This window comes from Mauremys reevesii, linkage group 8, assembly GCF_016161935.1.
Source record: "Mauremys reevesii isolate NIE-2019 linkage group 8, ASM1616193v1, whole genome shotgun sequence".
In the NCBI taxonomy this organism is placed as follows: Eukaryota; Metazoa; Chordata; order Testudines; family Geoemydidae; genus Mauremys; species Mauremys reevesii.
Window position 1 is genome coordinate 67,888,144 of NC_052630.1, and position 26,670 is coordinate 67,914,813.

General features: G+C 38.6%; 1 protein-coding gene across 2 annotated transcripts in view; it reads left to right on the top strand.

The window, feature by feature from the left end:
- The window catches only part of VAV3 (vav guanine nucleotide exchange factor 3), a 236,388-nt gene that overhangs the window by 144,050 nt on the left and 65,668 nt on the right, over positions 1-26,670 (top strand). Inside the window, exons 17-19 of one of the 2 annotated variants that reach the window (XM_039484962.1) lie at positions 1,724-1,824; positions 14,757-14,779; positions 18,754-18,796. In XM_039484962.1, coding sequence (XP_039340896.1) covers positions 1,724-1,824; positions 14,757-14,779; positions 18,754-18,796 — 167 coding nt within the window. Of the gene's footprint in view, positions 1-1,723; positions 1,825-7,362; positions 7,393-14,756; positions 14,780-18,753; positions 18,797-26,670 lie in introns of those variants that run through there. The other variant, XM_039484963.1, reaches the window with a different exon arrangement.

Sequence of the window (26,670 nt, forward strand, 5' to 3'; positions counted from 1 at the left end):
AGTGCGGAATGGACACACATTCATTTTCATCATCTAAGTTAGATGCCACTGACAGAAAGTTGATTTTCTCTTTTGGTGGTTTGGGTTCTGTAGTTTATGCATCAGAGTGTTGTTCTTTTAAGACTTGTGACAGCATGTTCCATACCTCGTCCATCTCAGATTTTAAACCTTGAGTGCTTTAGCTATCTTTAGAAATTTCATATTGGTACCTTCCTTCTGTTTTGTCAAATCTGCAGTGAAAGTGTTCTTAAATTGAACAACATATAGTGGGTCGTCATCCAAGACTGCTATAACACAAAATATATGGCATAATGCGGGTAAAATACAGAGAAGGGGACAAACAATTCTCCCCCCAAGGACATCAGTCACAAATTGATTTAATACATTATTTTTTTAACGAGCATCATCAGCATGGAAGTATGTCCTCCTGGAATGGTGGTCGAAGCATGTACCAATGAACTTACTTCCCTAGTGGGTCAGACTTGGAATAAAAGCCATGGGTAGGCTTGAATCTAAACCCCACTTGAAATTCAAGGGGCTTCAAAATTGAACTTATAATTTTTGAGAGTTAGGGTATGTCTACACTTAGGGTTGCCAGCCATCCAGGTTTTACCTGGACAGTCTGTTTTTTGGCATCTGTGTGTGGGTATCCGGTCAAGTGTACTGACTGGACACCAAAAGTCCAGTTACTGTGGGGTCGGGGGAAGCGCCAGGTTATTAACCTTCATGAGCCCCGGCTCCTACCTGCATACAGGCTCCTTGTCAGGCTGCAGCAGCTCCCCTCCCATCCCCGGAGCAGAGGGAGCCCAGATGTGGCGGGGGTGGGAGAAGGGAGGTGGAGACAATCCAGTGAGCAACAGGGGGATGGGGAGACAGGAATGAATGATGGGGGCAGGGCCCTTGGGGAAAGAGGTGGGGCAGAGGCCATGCCTCCGGGGGTCTGGTTAACAGCAATTAGAAAGGTGCACTAACCCATGGTTGGGCCTGGGCTAAGGGGCTGTTTAATTGTGGTGGAAATGTTTAGGCACGGGCTGGAGCCTAGGCTCTATGACCCTGCAAGGTGGGAGTCTTCCAGAGCAATTTAATACCTTCTTTGCCCAAGCCCTCTGAGCACAAGTCAGCTGGCATGGGCCGGCTGCTGGTGTCTAATTGCAGTGTAAGCATACCATTCCTCCAGGGGAGAGTGCAGGGCTCTGTGAGGTGTGCTCAGCGGCTCTTAACATTCATCAACATCTTTCCTTATACTTTTCTTTTTAATGGAAGCAGTTTATAGTCAATAATATAGGTAATAAAATCTTCTATCCTGAAAAAAATTCCTCCAAAATGAATCCTGTCCTAGTATGCATGTTCATTATACATTCCTATTGAAATCAAATGGAGTATGGATCAGTGATAGTATAGGGACACTGTGGTATTTATACTTGGTACAATTTTGGCATGTATCATGCCAAACCCCATTTTGTGCCCAATTGATATGAAGTATGTTAGTTCCCCTGATTTACTAGTAGAATATCTGGTTCTAAATGGCTTGAAGTTCTGAAAAGGAGACTGAAGTTCCATGTTACCCATGATCTGTTGCCACTCTTCTTCAACCTTTTAAGTACAATCATTGTGCAGCACAGAAAATGACTTCTACTGCCATCTACAGTATTTTTTATGCTAATTATTTAATAGATGCAGATTTTTATCACTTAATGTATCACTATCTAATTTTACTTTACAGAGGAACATTTTATCAAGGCTATTTATGTTCTAAGTGTGGAGCTGGGGCGCACAAAGAATGTTTAGGGAGATTAGACAATTGTGGCAGAGCTAATTCAGGTGGTAAGTCATTTTTATTGTTGGAATACTGCTTTTAATTAGGACATAAAACTTGCTAGATATAATTAAGGTTTAATTTACCTCTAATTTGTGTTTATTGTAACATGCATACTTTTGAAACTACCAGTTATAAGCACAGTTAGAATTGCGTTTAAAATTCATAGTGACTTTTATTCTTGCTAAACTGAAATGTAAGAGAGGAAAGGAGTGAGAACTGCTGTGGGACATAGCAGTTTCCTTAGCCTGTGTTCCTGTACAGCAACAGATTGTTCTGGTTTTAATCATGAACTGCTCATAAGTAACATCTGTTATAAAGAAAATCATCCTTTGACACACCCCACCCCCAATGTCTCCATCTCAATCTTCCTCTTTTGCTCTCAGCTCCTTGAGCTATTTGTTTGTGCAGCCTCACCTTCCTCTCCCTGTTAATTCTCTCTTCGATCTCCTTGGTTTCCATGGTTCCCACACACTCCACTCAAAATGTTCTCACTAATGTAATTGATGGCTTACTACTGTCCACATCTAAGGACTTCATTTCTGTTCTCATCCCATCTGGTGACTCCTTCCCCCTGGTTTTCTCCCCTACCTATGTCCCTCTAGGCTTTCCTGATTCTCTTTCTACCTCTCTAATCATTCCTTCAATGTATCTGTCTGAGGCTCTCCCTTCTTAAATAAATAAAATATATGGAGATATACATACCTCATAGAACTGGAAGGGACCCCAAAAGGTTATTGAGTCCAGCCCCCTGCCTTCACTAGGAGGACCAAATACTGATTTTGCCCCAGATCCCTAAGTGGCCCCCTCAAGGATTAAACTCCCAACCCTGGGAGCAGGCCAATCCTCAAACCACTGAGCTATCCCCCCAATCGAAACAAACAACGTATATGATCTGTTTGCCATTAGAGATCTATACTCCCTGGGAACAGCTTTCTCTATTTCCTCTGTTCAGATCCTGCAGAGCTTCATCCTCCTCTTTCCACTTTCATCTTATCCCTGGTACCTCATCCACTCTTGTGACTTATGCTACTGCCTCTCTCCTGCAACTCCCAAGCTTTCGTTTCCTCTGGCCTCTTGTCTCTCTCTTTAGTATTGCATCTCTGTTTATCTGTCTGACATCTCCTCCTGGATGGACTACTGCTAACTAAATCTTGACAGAATTTTTCAACTATTTATTTCTGTAGGAACTTTACAGGTTTACAGATCCATGCCATATAAATATCAGAAACAAAACAATAATCATTACAACGGTGAGCTTTTGCTTTTAGAGAAACATGTTACAGTAATATAGTCATCCCTATTTAACATGGTTACCCTATTACAGAGTGAGCATCTTTACATTGCAGGAGCATGCACAGGAATAAAAATTTGGCCACTTTTTGGAGGGGCACTTTCTGTGCCCCACATGGCTGGAGAAGCTTCCTTCCCACCCCCGTGGCTGGAGGAGCTGGTTTGCCCTGGGGCCGATGGAGCTCGCTCTCCCGGCCCTGGAGGAGTTCTGTGCCCACACTGATTGGGGGGTGGGCATGTCCGTGCTTGCTCCCCTTTCCGTATGCCCCTTCCATGACATGTCATTTCTAGTGACTTTATTAAATTGAGTGAAATCTCAGGTATGAATATCAAATATCAATATTAAAAGTATTGGACAGGTGTACTAGGATTTTTTTGGTGAATATACTTTGAGTATTGAATAAATAGTAACCACATGTCTAAGCATCTTTTTGTTGTCTAGAACTAGATAGAAATGTTAATTCCTCATCTTTCTTCCTTCCCTTCCTTCTTTCTGCCTACTCCGTTGCTGTCAGTAATTCTGCTACCCTCCCTGTCAACCAAGCTTGTAACTTTAGTGTCATATTTGACTCTTCCTCCATCCAGGCTCTCAGCAAATACTGTCACTTCTTCTGAAAAAAAAATCATCATGTTGGGAAATGTACATATGTTTGACAGAATTTTCCAAACATCCATAGAGCTCATTAGAACATTGGGAAAAAATTTAACTGATAAAAATTTTGCTATATTTTGTTGGGAATTTTTTTTTCATTTAAACTTTTCTGACCAGTTCTTTTTCTTACCTTTCTAAATCTGTTCTTTGCTCTCCAGTCTTACTGCTTAAAACCTTTTCTGTTGCTTGTCCATCTCTCACTTTGGCTCCAGTAATCTCTTCTGCTTTCCGACTTCATTACTTGCAATCTATGCAAAATGTGTTTATAAAAATGATATGGTCCAAGCAGTGGAAAAGATTATTTCCTTGTATACAACCCTTCACTGGCCTTTGCTTTCAAGGCTCTGCACAAGCCTGTTTCTACCTACATCTCTGCTCTCATTTCTTCCAACTTTCCACTTTGCTATGCAAATGCCTACTTCGAAACTGCTCTCCTTTAGTTTTCTTCTTCACTGTAAACTCCAGTTCAGGAAAGCATCCCTAATCAAGAGAGCATTTATGTGGGTGCTTACATGAGATTTAGCGTGTTCATGAGGGTTTTCCTGAATTCTGTGCCTTCTTACATGCTGTCCTAAGAACAGTCTCTCTCTCCTTGTGTACCAAATGATCCATGTGCTTTTTCCATTCAGATCTCTCTCAGAAACATACTTCTTCCACAAAGCCTTTTAAGGATAAGCTGCCAAAGTCAGATTTTTAAATTATATCATCATTTAAAAATATATTTAAAACAATCAAATGTAACTAATTGAAACAAACAATGTATACGATCTGTTTACCATTAGAGATCTATACTCTCTGGGAACAGCTTTCTCTGTTTCCACTTTCTTCCTCACTCCCACCTTCATCTGTTGTCATTTTGCTCATATTTTAATCTTAATTGGATTACAAGCACCTTAAGGGAAGGGACGTCATATTTCAATTTGTCTGAAAAGTATTATATATACACATGATGCAATGTAAATCAACAATAATAGTCATAAATGTTTAGTTAACTCAGGTTCTCTGATTTTTCCTCAATTCTCCTGAATATACACTGAAGTAATGCTGTTCAGTTGCTGGAGGCAAAATAATCACACACATGCTACTTCATGAATTAATGAACTGAATAAATTTTCATTTTACAACATCCAAAGATACAGTATGTTCTTTTTGATTTTATTTAGAATATTTTACCTCGATTTTTTTAAATGTAGAAGTACCATATGACTCTGTCATGAATCAGTGGTTGCTCAACACACTTCGGTGCAATTGGATTATGTAATTATCGCATATTACTTTATTTATTTTCATTTATTCTGATTGTTTAATTTTTTCTGTCCTTGTGAACTTTTCTTTCTCACCGTTTGTCCTTTCTTTGCCTATATGAAGGCTCCCATGTTTCTGTACTTACTATACAAACTACAAAATTGTTAAAACAAAAGTACCCCCACCCACACAAAGAATCAGAAAATTTGTTTTAAAACTGATCACTAAGGAGCAGGATGTGACTTCTTTACAGTCTTCTATTTCTTCTATATCCTTTTGGGATGGGGTGACAAGAATTCAAAACAATAGTCCAGGTAAGGGTGTGTCATTAATTTATGTACTGGCATTCTAATATTTCGGTATTTTCTCTCTCCTTTTTAATATAGTTTTAACATTTTGTTTTCCTTTTAGACCACTGAGCAGATTTTTTCACTGAGCTGTCTGAAATGATGCCTAGAACTTTACCTGAGTGGTTTAAGGCCTTTTATAGTGCATTCCAAGCCTGTTAGTATCATAGAATATCAGGATTGGAAGGGACCTCAGGAGTTACTGAAAATTCAAAAAATAGACTTTTAGAGACAGATGAAACCTTAAAAATGACAAATTTAATAAGTGTCAGATTTAGATGATACACTGATGAGGAAGATGTGACTAAAATCTAAAAATAAATTACTACTTTGTCAAGCAATGACTTATATGCAGACATATGCCAGTTCTTTAGATGTCTTGTTTCAAAGAAGGCCAATTCAATAGATTATAGAAGTTTCAATGATAAAGGTGCTCTGGTAATCAGTTGAATTGCTGAATGGTATAAAATGTCCAAATTCAGCCCTGGCTTTTCTTATTGTTATTCTTGCCCCTACTTCACTGAGCATCTCTTGTGGAAGTTCTGTGACTGTGTTCACTTCCTCTGCTATCAGCTTATCCTTTCTTCCTGCAGTGCTGCTTTGTTCATGCCTAAGCAATCCTTCATTTTTTCTCTCATTCACTTCCAGTCCCCACCAGCTCTTCTCTACTCTTAACTCTCTGATCAAATCCTCTTCCCTGCCTCCCCTTTTCGCTTGTACTCTGACAAATTCCTTCAGTGGGGTTGTATAGTTGTAACAAAGCACAGATTTTAGCAAATATGTATATATTTTCATTACAGAAGCATTTATAAGGGCATACTGGTTCCCAATTGAATTAAATGCACCCAACTTTGTCCAAATCAAAAACTTAGGCTACTCAAAATATATTATCCACACTGCTTGTACTCACTAGCTTGAACTCTCCACCACTACATCACAGGCTGGTATTTCTTCCCTCATTCCCTTCCTTTACTGTCCTTCTTTTCACCAGCATCTAAAATTAAGCTCTTCAAACATCTTTCCCCCTCCAGTCCCTAAGCCTGTCCCTGCCACGCATGCAGTGCTGCTCAGAACAGGGGATAGGAGGGCCATTTCACCTTGATTTCCAGTCTGGTAATGTGGGATCTTCCTATCACCAGAGGAAGGTGATACTATATGGATGGAGTGAAGAGTGGGATCTAGGGCAGCAGCACTCCTTGGGGCCAGGGAGTGGGAGAGCAGGGTGGGATTCTCCCTGTGGTTTTTGAAGAGATGGGAAGAAGCTGTGCCACCTCATGTTCCCCCTTCCATTGTTCACACGTAATAGGAGTCAGCTCTGTGGGCCTTACAGTTTCTTGACGTTCCTCAGGACTACCCTAGAATGCCAATAACTGAGCTTGATTCCATTTTAATAATCTAAATCAGGGGAAATACCAATCTGCTTTATTACATTATCATACTTCAACCAGACCACCCCTTTTATTATACCCTTCCCATTAAAATAGGATTGAGTGTCTCAGACAATTGTTTCCTGGTTGCATAGACAATTTAATCTTTCAATGAGGTAAATCCCTGAGAATAGACAAAAGTATCAGAAATATTTAATAAAATAAAGTAAAATCCACGACAGCCTCTTGTTTATAGCTGTCTCCAGGTTCTCCAGAGAACAGATGTTAGAATCATCTCCGATTCAGACATAGATAAATAGGAAAAATCTTAACTGGCATTTTTACAGTGTGCTGTAGCTAGGCAGATCTGAGCACCCCAAATTTGCTACTCGAACAACTGGACCATTTCACACTGTCATTTTTAGTAAACAAATGGTATCAGGAGAATTGCTCTTCCACATGAGCTCTGATTAAAATACAATTTTATCGTATATTACTTGATAAAAGTCTATTGTCATTTGCTCCCTACCAGACCAAACAAAAACCACAAAACAAGCTAGCCGCTGCTTGATTCCTTTTTCATTTAAATTCCTCTATTTCAGATTGTTCTGCCTGAGAAAGAGCCAAATGGACTGAAATGGAAAGGATATATAGCTTTCATATGCATGGATAGTATGTGATTACTTGTTAAAAAATGTTAGAGGTGTATAAACTGTAAATGAAAGAAGCTACTTTTTATTATAACATATTTGTGCAAAAGTACATGTGCTACTTGTGTAGATTTTCATATGTTGCAGCACATAATTTTTTATCTCACATGGGATTATTCATAATCAAGATGGGTTTCTGACATTATATAAAACCAGCAGCTTTCCCTATTTACCTTTCCCTGGCTTGTTCAGTAGCTACAGATTTGCCAGCTGTCCTCCAAAGCCACCATATCAGCAGCATTGACCAGCAAATGTTCAAGTCCCAGAATGCTCATTGGAGAGTTGCTGTTTCTTGTTTAACTTAAATAATATTGTTCAGCCTTTGTTGAACTAATGATCCATACTGAGCTTGAATAACAATCACTGTGGGATCAGGGTACTTTGGGGCAAAGTCCTGTCTTGGGCAACTGCTGGTGCTACTCCTAACACCTATCTCTATACAATGTAAGGTTATAGAGTCCATATGCCCTCATTGTGAGCCATAAGGAACAGATAGCCCCATTCCTCCTTTTAGAGTAGACTACTTTACATTTTCTACGTTTTAAAAATAAAAGTTAAAATATTTTTAAAAGAAGACAGGTATTCCCCTATTGTATCCCCATATTTCACTGTTCATTTAGTTAGCATGTAAGCCCCAGTTGCTCTGCTATATAACTGAAGATTAAGCTATTCCCACTTAGACTCTTCTTGGACTTTAAGGCCAGGAGGGACCATTGTGATCATCTCATCTGACCTCCTGCACATTGCAGGCCTCAGAATCTCACCCACCCACTCCTGTAATAGACCTGTAATCTCTGGCTGAGTTACTGAAATCCTCAAATCATGATTTAAGGAATCCAAGTTACAGAGAATCCACCATTTACTCTAATTTAAACCAGCAAGTGACCCATTCCCCATGTTGCAGAGGAAAGTGAAAACCTCCCAGGGTTTTTGCCAATCTGACCTGAGGGAAAATTACTTCCCAACCCCAAATATGGCAGCCAGGCAGCCCTTGAGCATGTTGGCGAAACCCATCAATGAAACACCCAGGAAAGAATTCACTGTAGTAACTCAGAGCCCTCCCCATCTAGTGTCCCATTTCTGGTCATTGGAGATATTTGCTACTAGCAGTCACAAATGGGCTACATGCTATTGTAGGCAATCTCATCATACCAGCCCCTGCCAAAAAGATGAGTCTTCAAAGATGTTTTAGAAGTTGAATAGTAAGTCAGAAAATCCAATTTGTTAGGAAGAATAAAATCCAAATCTCTATAAAATTATCAAACTCAGTCTTTGAAACCAATTAGGTTTTTTTGCCCCCATTACTTCCCTTGGGAGGCTATTCCAGAACTTCACTCCACTGAGAGCTAGAAACCGTCATCTAATTTCAAGCCTAAACTTGTTGATGGCCAGTTTCTATCCATGTGTTCCTGTGCCAACATTGGCCCTTAACTTAAATAACTCCTCTCCCTCCTTGGTGTTTATCCTTCTAATGTATTATACAGAGCAGTCATATCTCTCTCCAGTTTTCGTTTGCTTAGGCCAAACAAAGCCAAGCTTCTTAAGTCTCCTCTTCTAGGGTAGGTTCTCTAATCTCCTAGAATTCCTTCTCTGCACCTGCTTATAGCAAAACTTATTTGCACTATTAAATTTCATCCCATTTCTATTGTCCAGTTTTTCAGCATCTTGTATAAAATTCAAGTCTGCCTCCATATTGGCAATACCTTCCAACTTTGTACCTACTGCAAGTCCTGCTAGGGCTTGAGCCTGGGCTCTGAAACCCAGCAAGGGCGGGGGCTCTTAGCCTGAGCGAGAATGTCTATATTGATATTTTTAGCCGTGTAGCACGCATTCCATGAGCCCAAGTCAGTTGACCCAGGCTTTGAGACTCGCTGCTTGGGGCTTTTTTTCTTTTTTTTTGCAGTGTGGACATACCCTCAATGGCTACACTCTCCTGTTTGTAACCAGTCCATATTTAAATTAAAATTTTCTTTTGTAAAAATTCTGCTGGTGGACATTGTGACCCTACTTTATATAGCAGCAGTGTAGGAACTAGTTTGTCTTGCTTTGTTGCCGGTTTGGATGCTTTACAAAAATAGTGATATGTAGACATTATGAAAATGCAGTGCTAAAAAGATGAGTCTTCATAGACGTTTTAGAAGTTGAATAATAAGTCTGAGAATCCAATTTGTTAGGAAGAATAAAATCCAAATCTCTATAAAATCAAATGGTACTGTCCTTACTCGAGAAATTCTCCAAAGGCCGTCTGAACAAGAGTGGAGGTTATGGATCCCATAATATGGACCAGTAATTTTTCCTGATATGAAGAATCATGCTTGTTACGAGTTCTGCTTACTGTGTAGGTTGCAAAATATTTTAAAGTTAGCATGCTGCCTCACTGAAGGCAGGTGAAGTTTTCTCAGTGCTAGACTAAAATGTTTACAGATTATTGTTCCTTTGAGGAGTCTTAGAGGCACAATTCTGTGCAAACTGTGAGTACTTAAGGGAAGTAGAGGAAGATCCACAAATTATTAACTGCAATTATTGAGGAGAAATGTGATAAAAAGGATGTGGAAGCGTGTCAAGATCTTCGTAAAAAGATATTGGTGATATCCTGAAGAACGAGGAGTACTTGTGGCATCTTAGAGACTAACAAATGTATTTGAGCATAAGCTTGCATAGGCTAAAACCTACTTCATTAGATGCATGCACTGGAAAATACAGTAGGAAGATATATATATATATATATACAGAGGACATGAAAAAATTAGTGTTCCCATACTAACTATAATGAGGGTAACAGTTAAGGTGGGCTATTATCAGCAGGAGAATTAAAAACCTTTGTAGTGATAATCAGGATGGCCCATTTCCAACAGTTGACAAGAAGGCATGAGTAACAGGGAAAAAATAGCATGGGGAAATAGGTTTTACTTTGTGTAATGATCCATCCACTCCCAGTCTTTATTCAAGCCTGGTTTAATGGTGTCAAGTTTGCAAATTAATTCCAATTCTGCAGTTTCTCATTGGAGTCTGTTTTTGAGGTTTTTTTGTTGGAGTATTGTGACTTTGAGGTCTGTAATCGAGTGACCAGAGAGGTTGAAGTGTTCTCCAGCTGGTTTTTTAATGTTATAATTCTTGACGTCTGATTTGTGTCCATTTATTCTTTTGCGTAGAGACTGTCCAGTTTGGCCAATATACATGGCAGAGGCATTGCTAGCACATGATGGCATATATCACATTGGTAGATGTGCAGGTGAACGAGCCTCTGATAGTGTGGCTGATGTGATTAGGTCCTATGATGGTGTCCCCGAATAGATATGTGGACAAAGTTGGAAATGGGCTTTGTTGCAAGAATAGGTCCCTAGGTTAGAGTTTTTGTTGGGTGGTGTGTGGTTGCTGGTGAGTATTTGCTTCAGGTTGGGGGCTGTCTGTAAGCAAGGCCTGGCCTGTCTCCCAAGATCTGTGAGAGTGAGGGATCATCCTTCAGGATTGGTTGTAGATCCTTGGTGATGTGCTGGAGAGGTTTTAGTTGGGGGCTGAAGGTGTGACGGCTAGTGGCATTCTGTTCCTTTCTTTATTGGGCCTGTCCTGTAGTAGGTGACTTCTGGGTACTCTTCTGGCTCTGTCAATCTGTTTCTTCACTTCAGCAGGTGGGTATTGTAGTTGTAAGGAAGCTTGATATAGATCTTGTAGGTGTTTGTCTCTGTCTGAGGGATTGGAGCAAATGCAGTTGTATCTTAGAGCTTGGCTGTAGACAATGGATCGTGTGATGTTGTCTGGATGAAAGCTGAGGGCTACCACTCTGAAACCTGTCACCATGCAAGGTGATAGTCTGGAAATTTTTCCTGAAATTGTAATATGGGTTCATAGGCTGATTACTGTGAACTTCCAAGATAAAGCTGAAAGACAACTGTGAGTCTAAGATGATAAACTATGGAAATGCTAAGAATGGAAATGAAAATGTTAGAGCCAGAAAAAAGAGAACTTTTGCCTAATAGGTATGGCATTGTAGGACATGAGTATGAATAATTCTGTGCAGATGAAGCAAGGAATCTGCTCTTGAACTCCTAATCAGAAAGCCATGGGGAATTGATTCACATGAGGATCTGATGCAAAGTTTGCTGGATATACGGAGAGTGAAATTGAATAGACATAAGGTTTTTCCTACCTTAAAGTAGTAATGATTTCACTTTGTTGGAGACTATAGATTTTGCTTCAGCAGTTTTCTTCTCACCATAATGAATGGGATTTGTGTATATATGCTGCAGATAAACAAGGCTTTTTTGGCAATATTGATATCAGGTGGTTAGTTTCACTGTGGTCTATAGACATGTCGAAGGGGCTTCCTGAGTTAAATGTCACATATAACAGTTCAGTGTATGCCAGTGTTGGCAAAGTTTTAAAGTCTAATTCGGACATGGAGTAAATAGATAAAATACTGTCAACTTCAGTGAAGTTGCATTTGCTTATGCTGAGTTTGAATTTGGCCCTCAGTCTTTAATAACAAAATCTCTGCTGGCTTGAGGTAATGGAGTAGTATAGTATTTACTTCGAACCTAAATATCACTAATGTGACCTATTTCCATAAATACTTCTCTCAGTAAAACTCATAGGTACCTATCAGGGATATTTATAGTCTTTCTATGTTACTGGTTTTTTGCATCTCTCTGAATCCCAAATATTAGAAATTAATCGTTCAACTTCTCTTTCTATATCAAATCACAACATTGGGATACTGAACTCACTTTATCCTAGTGTACTTTGAAACTCACTCCAAGATTAGTGTTTATGATATTCATAAAAAAGCAGCAATAAGCCACAGTTGTTATTAAGACAAGGTGCTTTCTTCACTCAAAAGCAAAACAGTTCACTGGACTTTCATGTGTCATCCATAAAGCCCAAGTCTCCTCCTATAAACTCTCCCACACCAAGACAGAAAGGCACCCAGTACGCTCTAGTATTTGAGACATATGGGGACTGAAGATAAAACATTAACAGAACTGATGATTGGGAATGAACTTTTATAACGATTCCATTTTCGTGGTACTTAGTTCAGTTTTGAAGTCATTTATAATGCCAAGGTAGTGATACTATACAGGAGTAAAGGCCAAAAAGGTAATTGCATTCTTACCCTCCTGCCCTTACCATAGGTTGGAATTTTCAAAGGAGTCCAAGTGAGTTAAGTGCCTAAATCCTATTGAATTTCAGTGGGATTTGAATACTTAACTCCCTTGGGCTCCTTTGAAAATCTAAGCCTTAATAATCTCTTCAAAACTATTCATTTGCTTCTCCCTCTCTCCCTGCTCTTTTACTACACAAAGGTGAATGAATATTTTTGGAAAGGCTGAAAAAAAATCTTTACAACCTTTTTTTAAAAAAACTCCCTTAGTGTGACAGAGAGTTTTCCCTGGCATTCCGTCGATGAGGGGAAAATTATACTGCTCCTACTTGGTAGCATTCTGTCCTTCCAGTCTCCTGCTGAGATTTCTTGGTTCATATTCTTATTGTCTGTTTATCTTTAAATAAAATGTTAGTAACCAAGAGATTTGGTTCCGTATAATAAGAACCATCTTGGATGCATTTTTTTAGCTTTAGCAAATCAAAATGTTTAGATTTAGAGCTTCATATTTGGCTCATTCAATATATTGGTAAGCGATGTGTGTTTTGCCACTGGGATGCTCTCCTGAGGACACTCAGAACCATAAGCCACTGTGTTCCCTAAATGAGGGACAACTAGAATGTTTTTTGCTCCCTTTCTGTTTTGCAAAGTCCAGTGTCTTTGCCTCAAAAGCCAGAAGACTTCATGGGGGTGTTGACTCTGTTCCCCCTCTGTTGCTAGTTAGCTTGATTGCTTGATTAAAACTCATCTTAATTAATTAGCCTCTTAGAGTTGATATGGCTACTTCCACCTTTTCATGTTCTGTATCTCCTTACTATGTGTTCCATTCTATGCATCTGAAGAAATGGCCTGTAGCCCATGAAAGCTTATGCTCAAATAAATTTGTTAGTCTCTGAAGTGCCACAAGTACTCCTGTTCTTTTTTTTTTTGGTTGCTTTGTTTATCCTATATGCAAATATACTTTTATTATCCTCTACCTGTAATCAAGCCAGTCAGACAGATAAATCCACATTTGTCTGTCTAGGGCAGGTTTGATTTATGCACTATTTCTAAAATACATTTTAAAAACATATTGCCAGGACACATACATAATTCTTTATACACAACCCGTACATAGATCATGCAGTAATATCCGCGACCAACATATCACCAGTTTTTATGACATCTTACTCAGTACACGTTTATAGTACAATAATAGTGTATACAATCAGTTGATTCAATTGCTTATTCTTTGGAGTTCAGACTCTCCCCCCCACAAGGTATCTGGACCCTGATTGTCACACCGATATTTGAAAAAGTTTGGAAATTGTCTATGGTTGTAAACTAAACACTGGACATGTGCAATACATCATTTTCCTTAGCAGACATCAGGAGTGGGCCTAGAGAATGCCACATAGAAATAAACACAGGTGTGTGATAAGGCAGTAAAATAAAATCTAGGGTGCAGTGATGTGTTTATTAGAAAGTATGCTGATCAGATCACACACTCCATAATCTTCTCCCCATTACCCAAACCCTTGCTGGTTTCATAGAAATGTGTGGTGCTCTTTATGCACACAGCTTTAACACACTGATGCAGCCATTCTGATAACCCACAAGTACCTTTCTTTATCCTTTTCTCATGCTGCTTTTTTTTCTTCACTAAAAGAAAACAAGAAAATTCATTGCAAAAAAACCCCGCCTACAGTATGTTAGTGCAGTGCTACTTGAGAATTTAAGTACATGAATCTCAGGAAACTTCAAAGCTAAGGTTCTCACCACAACCAGTAGGCAAAACATTGAACTGATTATACAGCAATATAGAATATTATTAGGTGCAAAGGGATTAGAGGGAGTTTAAATTACAGTTGCAATAGGAATCTTAACTATAGAATTTCCCAAAAGGTGTATGTGGTTACATAGTGTTTTTGAAACTCGGTAGAACCATTTCTAAAGATTTAAATGATTTGATTGTTTGGCATACAACTGTTGGAAAGTTCAGCATAACTCAGAAACAGGCCATTTATAGCGTTGGTTCAGTGTTACCTGACAAGAGCCAATCAGCTCTAAGAACACAGTTTGCAAAACAATAACTATCTTAGCTCCAGGGCTGTCGGACCATATTACAGGTATCAGTTAGCAAAACAAAGCAGTAGTGTGTTCTCGTGCAGCGCAGCACAGACAGAGATTACTATATAAAAGAACAAATTGACAGGCACTGATAATGCCCATTTTTACTTTTGTTTCAGAACACGGAACCCTGAAACATGAGGTAAGGATTCATTTTCAATTTTTATGCAATATTTATTTTGTTGATGGCTTACAAATTGCTCATTTACTGCATATGGCTGTGCTAGTGCAATAAATAATGTATTTCTCTGCAGCTAACTTGCATTTATTTAGAGTTATGCAAACTCTGGCAGTAGAAGTGACTCCATGTACCTGAACTAACAATTAGATATATCTGTATTAAATTGCAGGGGATTAACCTAATTTTCATTGAGATTTTCAGTGTTTAGGATACTGGGAAGAATGTAGGTTTTCTTAAATTATAGGGGGAAAGTAAAACAATGTTGTTAATTTAACTCAGGATATCAGTGATCACAGTTCTCCAACGCTTCTAGGCCAAATTTGGCAACAGAGCCAAAACTACCCTCAGGTAAATTTCAGCAAATTCTGCAATAATAATATACTACTAAGGACTAATAAATCTGCAATTCTTCAGCCTACAGTAAGCTGCAAAATTTGCAGTGGAATACTGACTTTTTACGTAACCCTATTCTTTCTTAAGTATCAGAGGGGTAGCCGTGTTAGTCTGGATCTGTAAAAGCAACAAAGAATCCTGTGGCACCTGAAGAAGTGGGTATTCACCCACGAAAGCTCATGCTGCAGAACGTCTGTTAGTCTATAAGGTGCCACAGGATTCTTTATTCTTTCTTAGTGTCACTCAGCAACTATGGCATTTGCTTAATCCTGACAGGACAGTAAAATGAACTACTAATGTCCAGAGAAGTTAGTTTGGATGCATGATGTGTCATGACAAAGCTCTGAGAATATTGGAAGTCACAGTGAAGTATCTCGCTGCCTATTGCTGATGTCTTTCCATGATGGTACAGGAAGAAGTAAAAGTCCTACTTCCCACTAACTTTGACAAAATACAGACTGTTTTAAACCCAGGACACTACATTGTGTTTCCAGCATCCATTTTAGATCAGTTGATGTAAATTCATTCTGTAATCAGGCATTACGGTTATGAGCACCATATACATTTGTATAATGATGATAATTTTACCTATTCAGGTTTGTGATTGTCTCTACTTGCATGCTGTCCTGCCATGACTCAGGTTGGCAATGCACATCAAAAGAAAACTATTACTATTATAAAAATATAATGGCAGATTAATGCTGACTGCTAATAAATGTTACATAATTAAGACTGTGTATTCTCAGTCAGCTCCTAGGATAGTGCATATTTTTAGCTAGTTTCCACTGTCAAATTGCTATTTGGAAGTTCATGTGTTAAGAGACCTGTTTAAATTTCCTTAAAACCTATCAGAGGAATTAATAGAATTCCACTGACAATTGGTTTTGTTTTACATCACTTACCTGAACAGAAGTGTTATATACAGGTCTGTCATCTTTAGTAATGTTAATGTTGTATAATCTAGTGGCTAAATGAATTGTAAAAGGAAATCTAGGACTGAAAATATAAGCCCTCTGTACTGGGCAGGTAACAGGTTTTTTTACTCCCTTGACTTATGGAGAATTTCATGGAGGATATACATTTCTGTCACATATAGCTTAGAAAACCTAGCGCTTTGGATAATTAAAGTGTAATGTTAGGGGCCCCGGATGGTTGAGGTGACTGGTAAATAGATATGGAATCTTTCACCTGTGTGGCTCCATTAAATGTTAAGATCTGGCACAGATCACCTTGTGATAACTGTTCAGTGGCCTATGTGTAATGAGATGGTGAATTCAGTTCAGCTCAGCCCCTAGTGGGCAGGTGTCCATATCATAAAACAACTCTTATAGTTGACATTAGTTTGCCCTATTTTGATAGGTTTATGGGAGGGGGAGGGATTTAATGGGTATAGAACCCCTCGGTTTTCCTTGAGGGGATCACACATTATAAGGATTAAAAAACATTGACAGAACTCTGAGAGGAGGAGGGAGGAGTGGTTGGCATGTGTTTATACATGTTTTATGGTTAAGTAGAAGACCTCAGTTGCCAGTGCTATAAGCTCACTTTAAAATGTCTGTTGCATGTGCTCATTTTAATAGAATCCTCACCAGCAGCTTGCTTACCTTACCTTCTGCCATGTGCTGTTTGTTTGTTTTACATTTTAAATCTCTCTGTAAACTGTTAAACATGAACATCTTAAACACCAAAACTATAGCATGGTTTGTTTGCTTACAAGTCTGTTGATCATTACACATGGCATACAGTATTGAGGAATCTATAAACAGATTGCTTATGGTATGTTATGGACAAGGTTGCCAGAAGTGAGTAAAACTACCAGTGATGAACATATGTGGCTGGATGAGATAATATTTATCCTAATTCTATTTTATTCCTCCTCTTTGCATGCCTCTTCCTCTAACTTGATTCTTAAGATTTTTGTAAGAAAAAATTCCTTCTCCTGATGAGGTTTCTGTACCTTGATTTTATGTAGAATGTAAAATTGGAGCCTTATTCTCATTTGTGCCATGGCTCCTTTAAATGGTTCTGGCAGTATAAAGGGGCCTTAAATGTATTTAATATGTCTTTAAGGTCCCTTTATGCTGTCAGAGTGGTATAAAGGGGACTTAGTGTAAATGAAGATCAGGTTTTTAAGAAAAGATGGATTTATGTTACAGAAAATGTGAAGATCTACTGAAAATAATGATAATATAAGATGAAGCATTCAGTACATTTTCACACCGTCCCAACATTTACTTCCTTGGATATTTTTATGCCCTCTTCTTTCCTTTAGTGTATGTAATTTTATTGTTACATTGATAAATTATCACATTTTTTTTTCCAGTTAAGCCATGGAAACATTTTGCAACCCACTACCATAACTTCCCCTCAGCTTTCCCCTGCCCCAAGCTTATGGCTCCTCTCCTCTCTGTGTCAGTGTGAATAAACAATACAGTCACAATTTAAAAAAAAACCCTGATTGCACCCTTTGGTTTTGCTCTGCTTGGCTTGAGGAAAACATTGTGATTTGTATGAGCCCTCATGCAAGCTACTAATTAAAACAAGTAGCAGGAGGCGGTGACTAACTTACAGATATACCTTATTATGCACTGAAGTTCCTCAGGGCCTGTTTAAACGCAGAGGTCTGTGCAATTGGTACAAATCAGCACTTGCCAAATAATAAACCATCATGTTTGTACAGTGTACTTGGGATTTCATATAGCTCCAGTTTGCCTAATCTAAACTTAAAAAAAATAGAACAAAAGTTTATTACTTCATGTTTTTTAAAAAATTAAATCATTTGAGAGATGGGACAGGCATTGTTAACTATAAGGAGCTTTAGTACAAAGCAAGAATAGTATAAGTCTCCCACTGTATTGAAATTGCAACTTCATTCACATGCATTCTTACTGCTGTTCTAGTCCTGGATCTTCCCTGAGGCAGACAGTGCCAAACTGTGTGGTGTATTTTTCCGCTATAAAATAGGTTGAGTTATTACAATCATTTTCACATGTGATCTCAGCGGAGTTTGAACCCAGATGTCAAGAGGTGACAGGCTAACGCATGAACCTTTTGTGTCACTTGCACCCCAACAATAAATATTAACGCATGATATTTCTGTATTAACCCCACTGTATGATGGAAGAGAACTTTTTAAAATTAGCTTTGCCTAGTAGACTACAAACACTAGTTTAGTTGAGAGTTACAAACACCTTGGGAGTGGAAGTTGTTCGTAACTCTGAACAAAACGTTATAGTTGTTCTTTCAAAGGTTTACAACTGAACATTTATTTAATACAACTTTGAAACTTTACTATGCAGAAGAAAAATGCTGCATTCACTTAATTTTTTTTAGTAGTTACGTTTAACACAGCACTGTACTGAATCCCCCCACCCCGCCCTTTTTGTCTCTGCTGCTCCCTGTTTGTATATTTCTGATTCCAAATGAGGTGTGTGGTTGACTGGTCAGTTCATAACTCTGATGTTTTTAACTCTGAGGTTCTACAGTACTTAGAAATGAAAACCGGTTTATACATGTCTTTGACTTGTATTTTTGCTTTGCAGAAAACTAATGGAATTCGAAGAAACTCCAGACAGATGGACTCAGGTTTGTTTTATATCTTCTATTAATTACCCTTTTGAATTAAAAAGGCAAAAGAAAGCTTCAACTATAACATCATGCTGTATCATGATCAGCATAACACTGCACGCAGCGTTGAGAACACACTGCATATTTTTCTGTTGGGAACCTAAAGTCTTGCAGATCTAAATCAATGGCTTGGCTGTGTTTTCATAGGTATGGTCATATGACTGACTGAACTCCAGGTTTTTTTACATGCATGTTTATAAGCAGTGCTTGTTCAGCTTTGTTTGCACATTGAAAAGCCTCTGGGCTTTTGGTTAGCAGTTTCTCCACCCTTGTGTACTTTGCTGTTAAAAACAGGCAGCTGCGTATAAACCTTAGTTTCTGAATCCTGCAAAGTTGTTGGTGCTTTCAACCTGCCTTGGGATTTACCTGTGCCTTGCTGGACTGGACTTTAGCTGCTCTCCAAAAAAGCCATAAATAGTCTGCAATTTTATATACACCTTCGTAAAGGCTGTATTTTTTCACTATAGCCTGTTAGATGTTGTTATAGAAGCATGGACACTGGCTCTTAAGAAAATTAAGGGTTTAATTACAAACTATGTACTAACTGGGTGAGCATCTCCTCTGGAGACCAATTATTTGTCTGAATAGAATATTCAATAGATCTATGTAACACTGAATTTTTTTACAGTAATTATGCTTTTGTCTTTTGTATGTTTCTTTTCATAGTTTAATTACTGGAGATTTGTTATGCATATGGTAATAGCTATTCTTAATAAAACTAAGTTATTGTTAAATGTTTCTTAATGTAGACACCCAAGAACAGTTTGAGTAGAACACTAAATGGGCTAGCAGCCTTGCACCATCTCAAAACCTGGTGAAGCTGTGTGTTTGCTGAGGAGTAAGTGTGGTGGTTAGGCTGCCATCGTTCCAAATGTTCAGCTGCACAGGTTCTAAAGGTTGTAACTACTTGAAACAATCCACACCCTTCTTACTCATGTCAGATTATGAGATGTTTTAGAAGCCTTACAGTTGCTTTGTTGCCTCTAGCCAAAGCTTGCTTCACTCCGCACTTAGGTCAGTCTGTATGCCTTTTTACTCAAGGAAACTTGAAACCATTTAAAAATAAGTTTAACTTTTAATATGTACTGCTGTCAGAAAGTGCAGCATAAAGAGTAACAAGCCATTGGCCTAGTGGGGCTATTGTCATTTACTCATTCAATTATACAAACTGATGTATTAGGCGTATTGTTCCTGTGTGTGAGCTCTCATTTAGGCCCACATTTTTAAACTTTGCTGTCTACTGTTAGGCGCTCAAGTCCCTCTGTAGGCACTTAAATACAAGTAACTTGAACATTTCCAGCTCCCATTGAAGTCGGTAATTATTGAGATCCCTTATTCAGGAAGGTGGCTTAAGCCTGTGTATAAATGCCACTGAAGCAGTGGGATTTAAGCACATGCTTAAGTGCTTTCCTCAATCAGGGCCTAAGTTATTAAGGCCCAGATTCTTCGAATAACTTATTCTGGAGGTTGAAGTCCATTCAACGTTAGTATTGATGGCAGACTCTGGTCCTCAACTGTTTTTTTGGAAGCCAGTGGAAGTTCAGGACCTCTGAAAATCATTCTACTATTTTTTAGGTACCTAAGTTTATGTCCCCTGGTTGAAAATGTTGGTCTTGAATCTTCAAGATATTCACTTCTGCAAAATTGATTCTGCTATTACATATCTTTGAAATAAGAGCTAACGAAATATAGCTGAAAACTACATATTGATCACATTCTTCTGTATAAGCAATGTGGCAATTTTCAAATTAAGTCACAATGGCAAGGCAATCCCTATCTTATTTGTATCCTTCTAGCACACAGTCTTGGAGGCTCCTGCAATAATCTGGTCAAGTTAACATTTTAAAACAAGAACATCTGTGGGTTGAATCCTGGCATCTTTTTTGCATTTTCTAAATGTACTGCTGACTGGTAGTGTTTCCATCAGATAGCAGCTTCTATCTCTCAAGGCAATGTGCAATCAAGAGAACAACACTTGTAAGAGACAAATCAATTATTTCAGACATTCATTACTACAGTGGTGCTAGTATCTTTTCAAGAACACAGGATCATAAATCTCTGAAAATCCTAGCACTACTGTGATATTTCTGTTGAAAGTGATAGTCAAGGTCAAAGTTACCAATTAAACTTTAATACACAGGCTTTAAAAATTGCCTAGTCTAGCACGTGTTTGAGAGGTCTGATGTGTTTTGCTCCCCACAGTGTTGTGATACTGAAGCCTGGGCCATATTTTTAACAAAGCTGATATTTGCTGTTTTCCAGTAGCATGTCCTTGCCATGTCCAAATATTAGTTGTACTGTATGTAATCATCACTTTTTTTTTTTTTTTGGCAAATCTGCTGTAGCCTGCTTCTGTTCTGTTTCTGGCTATTTTAAAAATAAGAGTTGTCTATGATACGCCCCAACTTAATAAAAACTGAGTTGTCTTTGGAGTGTAAGGAACAAATTCTGTCCTGGATTACACTTGCAATCCCCAGTGACAGGGATTTAGATCAATTAAAAGGTTGGAGGGGAGCCTGTGGGCAGTATATGTCCCTAAGGAAGTAGCAATTAGTGTGAAGGTATTGGAATTTTCATGTGGCTTAAAGTAATTCTACTTCTTTTCTGGCAAAGCTCTTACTTTGGTTAAGAAAGATCCCTAGCCCAGCTGTGCTACCCTATAAACAATAAATGAATAGTGCCTGTTTTTCTCTTTAAAGATTGTGGTTGTATTTGGCAGATTCCTTTTAGAGTTAAAGATATTCACTTGTCACTCTTTCTGCTTCATAAGAGGAAAGGATAAGAGACGGGGCCAGAGGGGCAAACAGATAAGGAAGGGGAGAAGCTGGTAGCAGGTGGAAGAGCCAACAGAAAGGGAGTGTACCTAGACCTATGCAAAAGAAAAGCAAACTGAAAAGCAAAATCATATGGTCTACTGTTTGACTCTTTCCCCATGCCTTGTGGCATTCCCACGTGGGTCCAGTTGAGGATCGTCTATCCACTGGTTTTTATGGGTACCAGGCTTGGGACAACCATTCGCCACATTACACTGCAGTTAACAAAATGTGTGTGTTTGTGTGTATGTGTTGCTGGCATATTTATGCATATCTGTGAAGCAAGCAAGAATTTGGCCCAGGGTTTGAATTTTCTTTATAATACAAAAGATTAAATGAAAGTTTGTATCAAAGGGGATTTAAGATGTGATTTAGGTTTGCAGGAAACTTTGCCTGGAATGGGAAATCTGAAATAACTCAAATTTTTTGCATTCTGAAGAGGGATCCTGCAAACCTTTATGCATGTTTTACTTTAAGCATGCTATTGACATGCTTCAAGGTAACCATGTGCATGAGGATTTGTGTGGCTCAGGGCTTATTTTGATAAAAACATGCACTGCGCTGAACATCTATAATGTCTGTTTGTTAATAAGGAAAAATTGTCATAAATAGCTTGCTCCCCAATAGTTGTAAAAACACAATTATTCTCTTTCATATAGAAGTGGTATATTGCAAGTTTGTCGGCTGTCCCTTTTATTTCCTGGTATAAATAGAGCTAAAGTGTAAGCAGGGGCTCTACAACAAAAAAGCGCGCGCCAAGCCAAATCATGCCGCCGAGCAGCAGAGCAGGAGCAGCACCTGCATGAATGGCGGGAATGAATGCTGGTCGCCGCGGCTCGGCGGACCTTGCGCGGCTTCTCCGGCCGCGGCGGGGGTCGCGCTGGTCGGCGGCTCGGTTGAGCTGCGCCTGCGGGAGGTCAGCCGAGAGCAGCAGGACCAGGGACCAGCCGGCAGCGCGCCTGCGGCAGTGTCCGGTCCGTCGGCTCGGACCTCCCCGCAGGGCATGCGCTGGCACGGCAGGGTCGCCGGCTCAGCGCGCCCCCCCCTGGGAAAGGGCCCAGGGCAGCTTGCCCCGCTGGGCTCTAGAGCCGCCCCTGAGTGTAAGGGATTCACTGTTTAATGTTTTTAAACTAGGTTTACCCTAAACATTTATGCTAATACAAATATTGGGACTTTAATGACTAAAACTGTAAAAAACATATTTTATGTCAGTATGATAAACTTGGCAAAAATGGGAACACTAGAAGCTTGTACTTCAGATTTGTTGCAGAGAAACTTGAAATCTGATCTGTGAAAGAATGCTATGGGGAATGTGTTCTGATTTTTAAAATAGCTGATTTTCTTGCAAGCATGGATTAAATCTTGGAAAACAACCTTAGTTTTGGATTGAGGGGCAAAATGAAGATATGTATCCTACAGTTTACTGCAAGAAAACCTAAAGAATTCACAGTAACATTTCATCTGATTTCCAAATATTTTACAAAATTGTGTGTGTGTGTGTGTGTGTGTGTGTGTGTGTGTGCAGCATCTGGTCAATGTCTGGTCTATATATGCTTTGCAAAATTAGTGTTTAATACTGATTATACACATTGTTAATAAAGGAAAGGAACTGAAGGAAAGTGTGAGGTTATTGCTTGCAGAACATACTTTATTTCCAATTGCACAGCTCCCAATGTAACAGAGATATGGTTATTTAAATAATAAGATACAGTGGGAGGTTGGATACAGCATCTTCATGGTTTTTATGCACATTAAACTGTGAAATCTCATAATCAGTGTGGTATTGTAATTCCCTTTAAATATAAGCAATGAACAGAAATATTAATCTATTTTTATGTATTATAGTGAATGTCTGTTTTTCATATTAGAAAAGTAGGAAATATTGCAATATATTCTGAATGATGTTTTCCCTTTCCAAGTATATGTCATAAGCATACTACAGTGTTTGATACCATGTTTCAACATAATGAGACATATTTTGCCATGTGATATGTATGTCCGATTCATTTTGATTCATTTCATTGGGAGCCTCACCCCAGCACGGTATATCCAAGAGTAAAATCTGTCTTATTCAAATGTTTAGATGTCCTGACTTAACTGTAACCTCTTGCTAAGCATTGATTCAATTGTTACGTGCATTGAAATCGCAGCTACAGCTGAATTCTATTTAACTATCACTTTTCATTACAAATACTAAATTTCTGCATATCTGATACTCTCATCTGCGGGACCTATCCAGGCAAAAATGAGCAAACCCTTGAAGGCTTTGGATGATTGCTGCATACAGACTTTTGCCATTTACCCCCGAACACAACACATCCCATTATAAGGAATTAGCTTATTTCAAATGGAATATCATTGGCAGAATATCATTGGACAGTGGTTCTCAACCAGGGATACACAGAGGTCTTCCAGGGGGGTATATCAACTCATCTAGATATTTGCCTAGTTTTACAACAGGCTACGAAAAAACCCACTAGCAAAGTCAGTACAAACTAAAATTTCATACAGACTATGAGTTGTTTATACTGCTCTATATACTATACACTGAAATGTAAGTACAATATTTATATTCCAATTGATTTGTTTTACAATTATATGGTAAAAATGAGAAAGCAATTTTTTAGTAAGACTGTGCTATGACATTGTTGTATTTTTAGGTCTGATTTTGTAAGCAAGTAGTTTTTAAGTGAGGTGAAACTTGGTGGTACACAAGACAAATCAGACTCCTGAAAGGGGTACAGTAGTCTGGAAAGGTTGAGAGCCAGTGTCATAGGACACCAAGCACAGGATCTTAGCAAAGAGCATCCAATAGAAAATAGCCCACTTCAGTCTGTGGCTGGCAAGAAGATTATGATCCAGCCTGTTAGACTCAGATCTAGCCTAGTGATCTACACATTTATGACCTCTAGGTTTGATTGTTACAACTCATTACAGATAGAAATGAAGCCATATACCGTGGAAAATCTTTAACTGGTGTACAAAACCTGTCTGGTTATTAACCTGGGTCATTGTGAACATGTTACCATCACGCTCCCCATAGACTATAGAGTCGAGTTCAAGGCCTCTGTACTGATATTCAAAGCCCTGCAAAGCCACACTGGGGAATAAAACCATCTATCTTACTCCCCTGTGCACTCAGCACTCCCCATTCCCAGAACAAATGGGTGGGGAAGGGCAGGAATCTGGTGGAACCTTAGCTTGCTCCATCTTCCCAACACAGCAGGTTAGCTCTTGTGGTAGGGTTGTGATTTGCTGCTGCAATAAACCAGCAATAAATTACAGGTCCCTTTTCCCCTAAGCAAAGGGAAAGCAGCGAGGAAATTTTGTGATAGAAGGTGGCTGTATATCATGCCTCAGAGGGCCTTGGGTGTGCCCCCAAAAATCTGAAGTAGTCATACAGGACGCAGATAGGTGCTTGTTTTATCTTGTTTTATTATTTAAACCTCAAGAAAGCCTAAGGGCCAGATTCCAATCTCTGTTGCGCTGTTATAAATATATAGTAACATAACTAAAGCCTTCTATATGCCATTATACCAGTGATCAGAGACTGACCCCAAGAGTAATAGCTGGACTCAGCATCCTTACTGAAGAGTGATGGATTCTTCTTCACGATGATGCATTTCTGTGGATCACAGTATGAGAATCATTGGTGTAGAAATCTGAGGCATTTTTAATGTTTTAAATTTGCTCAACAAATTAGACTGGGTCATGAATATGGATACTACTTTGTAAATGTATAGCACCTTTTAATAATGAATTTTATGTTCTTAGCATTGTTGAAATGCTGTATTAGATAATTTGGACTTTCAAAGGACCATACCAGAAGTATAGTATTAAAAGACTGTGCTACTAATTAGAAGTGCTGCTAAAACAAATTGCTGAATGAGACTATTATTTCAAACATACTGCGTAGGTCTGATAATAAACAAAACCTTACTGCCAAAATATTACCAATCCAAACAGGGGAGACTAGAATAACAGGCATCTTAAAAACAACCATTTTGCTTTATTTATAGCATGGTAAACACAGAATAAAGTTAGGGCTTGTCTACACGGTGCGGCAAAATGTACCACAAGGTTGTTATCTGTAAAATGCTCTAACTGCCCCGGGTAGACCCTGCTGTCTAAAACACTGATACTCTTGTGAGCCACAGTCTTGCGAGCCAGAGTGGCCCTTCTTGCAGCTCTTTGCAGCACATGATATTAAAACACTGTGAGATTTAATTATTAACCAATCAGGGTGCTTTTATTATGTTATTAACCAATTAAAAAAATACTTGGTTAGATATTTTGCTGTGAGAATATATATTTACTGTTTAAATAAGAATATATCGTACCATAGTAAAGGAAACAATGAATTCACACTACTGTACCTCTTTTGGGTAGTGTTGATCGCTAATTTGGCTCCTGAACCACTGAGTTCTTAGTATCACTGCTCTAAAAGCTATCTATTTAATGTAAGTTCCCTTTAATGTAGTCCTGAACTAGGACTACGTTAATGCAAATGAGGTACCTTTTAGAGCTGAATGTACACAGAGCAGTTGGACTACCACATGTTAGAGCACACCTTTAGTGCACTTTGCCAGAACTGTGGAGACAAGCCCTTGGAAAGCACTGGAAGTATTCTCAAGGCCATTGTAGAGACTTGAAGGAATTCTTAAACTTCTTCTATTTTGGAAGAGTAGGTTGCCTGATAATTAGCAACTATGATAAAAACAGAACACATGTATTTGCATGTTTCACTGGAGATATTTTTTCACACTATGTAACTTTATACTTGCTAAGTCTTCACTAAAATGTTTCATTGTAATAGATTAAACTATTAAAACTGAAAAGGGCTTTGATTCACATTTAAGAAATTTGTTTAACTTTTATGGTTTATCCTATATACAACATTATTCAACTTCACTGTAATATTTCTATTGACAAATCTAACAATACATTTTGTATGCATTTGTAAGCATGGATAGAACATCACAAGTAGGTTGCAATTATACATAAGGAAATACTGAATGT